General features: G+C 44.4%; 1 protein-coding gene across 1 annotated transcript; it reads right to left on the bottom strand.

Moving 5' to 3' along the window:
• Positions 1–2,290: 2,290 nt before the first annotated feature.
• LOC143424037 (adenylate kinase isoenzyme 1) lies at positions 2,291–5,332 on the bottom strand. The gene is made up of 3 exons (XM_076895845.1): positions 5,313–5,332; positions 2,373–2,926; positions 2,291–2,305 (listed from the first exon to the last, which is right to left on the bottom strand). The coding sequence occupies exons 2-3, from the start codon at positions 2,823–2,825 to the stop codon at positions 2,291–2,293; spliced, it is 468 nt and encodes a 155-aa protein (XP_076751960.1). The 5' UTR covers positions 2,826–2,926; positions 5,313–5,332.
• Positions 5,333–8,275: the final 2,943 nt, after the last annotated feature.

The raw sequence follows: 8,275 nt of genomic DNA, 5'->3' as shown, positions 1-8,275 counted from the left end.
TCAGATGCATCGACGTTGCAACGCAGCGTGGCGTGTTGAAAAACTGCTCTTTGAGCATCACGCTTTAGCCTTTTCGAAGAGCTTTTCCGTCTGAGGATTGCTTCATGGAATTAAGAATAATCGGATACAATGGGGCTTCAGATATATCCTATGGATATATAAGGATGATCGCACTAGCTTTTTGTCGATATTGTTATTCCACGTTAATGCACAACGATACATATTATTCAGAATTATGAACAGAGTACGTAATCCAATAATTCAGTCCATTATACGCTCGCTGCGTTTAATTTACAAATTGTTGGCACAATGGAAAAAACAATTACGATATATAGCGTAAAAATAAAATGAAAGAAATTCGAAGAAATAGTGCGAAATGTAAATGGCTCCTGGGTCTAACGCTCGAAGCGTTTCGCCGGGTCGGCGTCTTGTATTCCCTCGACGTCGTCAAAGAGTCGGGCTTTGAAAAGACTAGTTAACGGAGCAATTAATCGTCCGATCGAACTTCCGATTCCTGAAGTGTTCCCCCGGACAAATCGAGCTGAAATCCACTACCTCGCCGGTTTAGTGGTGAACAGTCGCAGTGGCCTCGATAATAGCGGCTACGCCGCTACGATACCTGCGACGGTGGTGGTAGTGGTGGTGGTGGTGAATTCAGAGCCGGAGGGGTTGCCAGGTCCGCCATGCTGGATTCCTGCCGTCGAACGGGCCTGTGGTTTTCCGGTAATCGTTGCCAGGGACGCAACCAGGCATCCTCACCCCCCACTATAACAACCCCCGAGAAGCTCGAGGCCACGCCTAACAGCTCGAAGGCGGACCAATGACGCCTGGACGTCGCGACGCGGCCGTCCACCAATAGGATTACCCTCTGATACGGTCTTTCGCTTGTCAATGACTGCTGCACGACCACCCTCGCCTACCTCTCGCCGGGGTGCTTTTCAATTTCGGGCCCGCACCCTCATAAACGCAGCCAACCACCCCCGTCCACCCACCCCAACACATACGTGGTGCCTTCGATAGCCGGCTACGTAGACGACGGGACGCGTGTTGGTGTGCGATGGGACGCTTTGCCAGGGGCGGACGTTGAAGGGGTGGTTAAAAATGATCCTTAGGGGAAAACGGTTCGCGGTTAAGAGCATCGTGAATCGAAGGTGGGAAATGTTAAGGGAAATTTCTTTTCCCTCTTGTTATTTATAGCCACGTTTGCCGCTTCTGTGGGTCATTAACGATGCGAGCGAGAAAGTTACATGGGTTCACGGGTTACCAGGGATAAACTTGTGAAAGGTTTCTGCTATCTCACAGTGAATCTTGTATTTTCTGTTCACTTTCTTTGGTCTTGCAGTTTTATGGTTTCTCTGTAGAAGTGTTACATTTATTTGTGCGCCAATTTGCCAAGGAAATAATCTATTTGCAGTAGGATACGAAGTGTACGGTGGTAAGTCAACAAAAAATTTGCGCGGTTCCTTAACCACTGACAAATTCAACCCTCTGGGTTCCTAAAACTCTTCGTCCATCCGTGAAACCGACATAAGCGAACACGTTTTATCAGTCATCCACCGAGACGCGGAGGATTCACGTGCAAATAGACGACGCGGAGGAGTGTATGCGCGTTTATGAATATATCCACCAAGCGAATCGTGTGCACGCACACACAAGCGATTGATACGAGGGTGAGTTACGCTTCTACAACCGAGGTGGTTCACGTGTGCGCGTACGCTCATAAATAGGAGCAACCATCCATCTACTGATTAAAACGAGCGGAAACGCATACAGGGGATGAATCAGAAACAGTTTTCGTGCGTACATCGAAAAAATATGCAGTCGACAGTTAGTTTATCAATTATTTCGAACGGTTAGCTTGTCGATTACACCTGTTCATCGATGGAATGACGTAGAAAGTGGAATTCACAATTGCGTGAAACGCGTTTGTCGACTAAGAGGCGTTTTAGATTAGAGGCGTAAAAAAATTAGTTTTAGATAAGTATTTTCTTGGTATTTCTAGCGAGCACTATATGTATATTATATTAGTGCAAAATTTGACCAGAAAATTATATTTCATTGAAAGCTACCATAATTACAACGTTTGGTACCAGATAGTTTAGATACATGTTTACGCTGCGCAAAACGATTACGTTTCCTTTGAAAATTAACAACGGATCCTCTAATTACAATGCGTCGCTGTCAGTGCGCTTAATATCTAAGTTATATCTAATCAAATTAAAAATCATCAGTTTAGTACAGCCAGATAGAAGAAATTCTCTTGAACAAGTGTCTAAGTCATGCGGACAGTTCATACATTGTACACCTGCAAAACATGTTCGATATAAAATCCATGGTAAACATTATTTCTATCGATAGATGCGACTAGTTACCGGATTGTTCACTTGTGATTGTAGCAAATTGGCTAGAACATCATCGATAATGTCGCATACGGTTTCGAACACGCTTACTGCATCGTCCTCTGCGTCGACGATCCTCAAGAGGGAGGACTTCTTGTAATATTTTATTATTGGTTTATTTCGGCTATGAAACTCCTTAATTCTGCTCCTGATGTAGTCGAAGTTCATGGACAATCTCTCAGTGGTTTGCACGCTTCTGGCCATTATTCGGTCGCTCAGAACGGAATTACGAACGTCCAGAAATAAGACCAGATCTGGCGGCCGCACTTCTCTGTCGAATATCTCGCACTGTCGCTTCTCCCGTGGAAAACCACTCAGAATGAAACCCTTTTTCTCGCTCAACTGATTCAGCATCTTCACCGCGATCAGCTCCAACAGTATACGCGCTGGTACCAGCTGACCCTCCGACATTAAACGCGCCAACATGAAAGCCCTTTCGGATCGTTTCGCCACCTCGTGTCGAAGGACATCCGCTGTTATTATATCCTCCAAGCCATACTTCTCTGCTACTTGATTGCATAGTGTTCCTAGAACGATAAACGAGTGTGTTACGGGAGAAATGAAAATAATTTCCTTATTCATTCTTTATCAATTTTTAGAAAATAACTATCGCAGAAGTAATAAAGTCGATTTTGAGAAATCTCGAGCAGAAACATTAGAAGTTAATTGAAAGTTGACAAAGTTTTAGGTTATACAATGAACAGATGAACGAAAATTTCGTATGACATTGAATGTAAGTGAATCGAGTTACTTTTCCCAGCTCCTGGTCCTCCGATTACGAAAATAATCGGCAGTCCCGACTCTCTGATCGGTGTACAGTCGACTCTGAGGTGCTTCGGGAGAGAATCAATCGGAGCCTTTATACAATTGCCCATCGAACCGATCGTTTCGGGTCCTCTTTCAATTTTAGAGCCACGCTTTTCACCGACACCCACGAACGAAATGCATTTAACTGTTCTTCCTGTCGCTGATACGTAATGTAGAAATTCCTGTTCGAATATCCGCTTTCTGATATCGCACATATTCCGTTCACCGTGAAGTTGACAGCAATTGCTAATAATATGAAACTTGAACAGTTTCAATTTGATTAGAATAAAAATCATCCCTTATAGGATAATGTATATATGCACTTTATCTCGTGGTATAGACGGTTCTCGTTTGTGATGGTTTAACTTGGGGTAGCAGAATTCCTGCCTCACCGATTACCGATACGTTCCTCGAAAATTCTCAAAGAACATGGTAAATAAAAATTATTTTGTACAAACTGAAACAAATGTCGCAAATTAGAATTTGTAATTCGCAGATATCGATCATCGTATCGCGTGAATTTCTGCTCCTACCGCAACTTAATCGAGTCGTTGCTTTAACCATCTGTGGTTCGAGGTATCTACATTTCTGATGACTGATATGATTTTCAATACGATCATTTGCTGGTAAAATATTGCTGATACTTCAAATTTGTTTATCACATCAAATGATAAGAACTTAAATGTTTCACATACAAGTACCAAATCAATATCCCAACGAATACCTTGTTACGCGCTTCATATTCACGCAGATACTATCCATGTCTATGTTAAAGATCATAAATCAATTTATATTTTCTTTTTATCATATAGCTGTACATAAATTCGTTGAACGTGTACACTGTTTTACAAATTCTTCGATATTAATGATGGTAAAAATTCTGGGGCAGCATGATTTATGGGCTTGAAAAATTCCTAAACACGTGTGAACTCGACCAACTGTGAGCCTAACGTCACTCGAAGCAAATCGCGTTGACCTAGTAAGAACGTATGCTTCCATCGTGGGTGGTCATTCGAAAAAAAAAGTTACCGTACTTTTATCTTGGAACTATCTCTAGCGCTTGGCAAGGTACCGGGGAATAAATTATACGAAAATAAAAGTCCGATTGGTGCAATACACCTTTATCAGGACTACTTAATTCTCATTGACAAGAAACTATGGTAAAATAGAAATTCCTAGACGACAACTAGAAATGACGGTGATAACGTTGGAATGTTGTAATTTCAATACAGATTGAAACGGAGATCGAAAGTTCTGATTAAAACCGTCTATCTTTGAGAGACATTGTTCTCCCCGTCACAGATCTCTCGAACTTACCCACGACATGCAACCGAGTGGCTGTAACGCGTAATGACTTTAACGTGGGTGCATTAAAAATGTGGATTAAAAATAATCCTCTGATTTAATATACGTAGAACGGTGCGAACGATACCGTTCTCGATACACGATACAGTCGACAGCTGTGAATTGTAAAGGGATTAGAAATCAAGTTCTGCGATTGTATTTCGGTGGCGAGCGTTTTGCATATTCATAACATCCACATTTAATTATCCCACATACTTCTCGTCCATGAATTCAATTATCCTTGTTGTATCCACGCCTTATCTTTCCTTAAACTTTCGCTCGCCCAACACTTCAACTGGCAAGTAAATCGCGGATAGGAAATGCTGGCGCCACTCCAATCGATTCCTGGAACCGTAGAAAATATCTGAAAAGAACGATTCCCCGCCGATTCTTATTTTAAGAATCGAGATACGATCTGGACAGTTGTATCATTAGGAATCAGGTAGAATGACCCGTCTGGTGTAACGCTGGCGCGCGTAACAAGCTCGAAACACACGAAACAAGCGAAACGATCGCTGCGCCCGATCTCGATCTACCGTGGCGGGTGATAGATCGTGTTCGACAGGCGAGCGAAGAATTTCTCGCGGTCTCAGAAATTCCGATTATACACGGCTCGCGTTCGTCGGCTAATGCGGCTGCGAAATATCAAGTAGTACAGGCAAGCGAATAAACACGCGGTTTAAAGTAAAATGATCGAACGTCCAAGGCTGCATTCAAGGTGTTGCTGTCTTTATACGTCGGAGTTACATAAAAGTTACATACTTGGGCGATCACGTTGGCGGACAACGACGGGAGTAACGTTGAACAGGCGCCGCGCGTTCAACCGCGAATTCGGTGCCTCGCGGTCGGACGAAATTAGCGGCCAAGCAATTAGCCACCCTCCGCTCGTAAAACAAACTTGCGCGCGAATGTCCCGGCCTGGGAGACCTTTGAGACACCGTTGATAAATAATCACTCGACTGAGCAATAACTCTCCGTCGCATTCGCTGGATCACGATTCTCTCATAAAAGTACCGACATTTTGCCGCGTTCGCTGGCAGTACCTCGCAATAAATACGGACGCGAGATTACCGGACGGCCTTATCGAAATGTGAAACACGCGAATGGTAGTCACGGAGTTAATTAGTATAAAATTGTACATGTATAATGAAAATTGAATGGGATTACGCAAGACCGAGCGCGCGTGATCGGTTTGCAGGAAATAATCGAACGGGCCGACGCTTACGCCTTACAAATCAATTAACTTCGGATTGTTTCAGAGGCAGTTCCGTCGTGCGCTCTCGCCGGGTGACTCTGAATTATTTACTTGCCGGCTAGAGTATCAAAATTCCCGTTCAAATCATACCCGATCGCCTCGATAATGGTATTATCACGAACAATGAAATGGAGCGCTGCAACTGCATAATGCTTATTGTTAGCAGCATTGAAATAGTAACATAATGCCAGGAGTGAAATTGACTCGACCTCATCTGCGCTCGATCTCCGACTCGAGGCATTACCGTAACTCTAATCACGATTTTCCGAGTATTAAAATTGCGCCGTGTCCCCTATCGCGCAACAGATAAATATCCCTGGCTGACACGCGGGCGTACGTTTCCCCCGGGTAAGAAGATGGATCTACTACCTTCACCTAACGCGACGAAACGCGCAACCGACGCGACCAGCGCGTGCAACCCGACGGATATCGTAAACCATCGATAACATCAATCTTCGCGCGCCACGATACGGTTCTGAATACAATCAGAGAACGCGACGCTTATCTGGCCGCGGGGCCCCGTTATCGCCGTTTATAATTTGCAAATTCGCGACGTCCGGGTGAGGCCGGACACCGTCTGTTATGCACCAACGCGCATAAACTCTGAACTATATACGCGCTGTATCGCGCTGTTCGAGATGCAATGTACGAGCGACGATTGCGGATTTCTTGCTAAACCACGCTGGCGAACAGTTGCAATCGAGACGCGCGGAGGAGACAGAGAGTTTTCGCGTGCAGGAAAGAGTGAAACACAGGCCTCGTAGGAACGAGAGAGCAAGTTGCACGGGTGCACGCTGAATTGATTCCCCATCGTACGCGACGGATTGAGCCCGTTAACGTCACTCGTGGTTAAGGAGACCACGCTCCGATAGCGTCGCGCGACATCGATAAATTGGGACGATCACGCTGAAAACGGACACGGTCGTTCGATGACGAAGAGGTGAGAAAAAATCCAGCTGCTCGCTGAAACGCGGACCCACGACGACTGCGCGAATCAGGCCCAGACACGGTGGCGAGAACGGGTAGCGGCGAGATTAGAAGACGACTCGAACGTAGATTAACATTGAAACTAGTTGCCTACCGGAGATACGAGGTTTAAAATCGTCCTCTGGACGCTTTAATGGAATCGTTCGGATGCTTTCGAACGGGGTACTGATTAGTAGGTGGAGTGGAAAATTGTTTATCGGAAAAATGATGATTTGTTAACGGGCACGAGAACGGGATCTCGCTGAGTTACACGGAGTGTCTCTTCGTTTCCTTTTAGGATTGGAGTAATGATTTTCGAGATTCGATCTCGTCGTGAGATTGTTAACGTTAACGCGGAGCAATTTTCTCAGACCGTCCCCGGAGGAATGGGCGATCGATGAATCATTCGCATGGAAAACAATTTCGCCACAATCGATCCCGAGCTAGAATTAACTAAACTATCCTAGGTAGGATGCGCTTAAGTTCCCCATCGAGAATCGATACCTTCCGTTTGATCAGCGGTCTCGCGGTGTGTCCAGATCGAACCGAATGATTTCAGAACAGGTTACGCACTCTTGTCCAAAGGATCGAAGCGAGAAGGACACGTCCCATTAACTTTATCGGCTGTTCACGTAAAATTATCGTCGCCTGTAATTCCTTAAAACGAGCTTCAACGACTTCCCAACGGTTTCATTGTGACAGGAATGCTTCCCTCGACTGTACAACCTTGACGATGAAGAAATCACAGGCGCCGCCTGACGTGTAAATTAAATTCCAGAATGCTGAGATTGATAAGGGAATTGAGACTGTATTAATCGATTTCAATTTCCCCATTTCTACTCCGAGCGAATGTAAATGCGAGAGTTACACGTGTTAACATTTTTTTCACCCAATTAAACTTGCTCGTGGATATTTGTAAAAGTCCAACGTCAAGATATAAAATGCAATACCGCGAGCTACGTTTTATTGGAGCTTGGCGATGATCAATTTGCCAGCGAAACGTCTTGGTCTTTCCCTCGTTGCTGCTTTCACAGAGGTTTCCCTAGATCTACAATCTCTAATGGGATTAATCAATGTTCCATTTAGAGCGTCTTTTGTGCTAAGATGTTGGTGGAATTTATACTAAGGGGACCTTATTCTGCCACGATCAATGAGCAGCATGTGTACGAATGAAGACAAATAGTTGTCACGAGTGGAGGTCGAAAGTAGAAAATGTAATGTAAAAGCCGGCGCTGCCGATCGAGATTCGAGGATCGATCCTTTATCCGTCGCGTATCTAAATTTCAATTTGTAGAATGAACAATTGCGAACTAAAAATAGCCGACGTGAACGTCAATCAAGTAGAAAAATGGTAAGCCGCTTCGTTGCACTGCTCGATTTCAAAACGATCGTCCTCTGAATTGACTCTCTCTTACCCAACACCAGGCTCGATTCATTCGTCAACCCAGAAAACGTTTTTCTTCTATACAGATTCTTCTTAATTCAATAGAAAGATTATTATATA

The sequence above is a fragment of the Xylocopa sonorina genome, chromosome 5 (genome assembly GCF_050948175.1).
Source record: "Xylocopa sonorina isolate GNS202 chromosome 5, iyXylSono1_principal, whole genome shotgun sequence".
NCBI classification, from domain to species: domain Eukaryota; kingdom Metazoa; phylum Arthropoda; class Insecta; order Hymenoptera; family Apidae; genus Xylocopa; species Xylocopa sonorina.
Note: the sequence above shows the minus strand (reverse complement) of the source record. Positions and strands in the feature narration are given on the sequence as shown.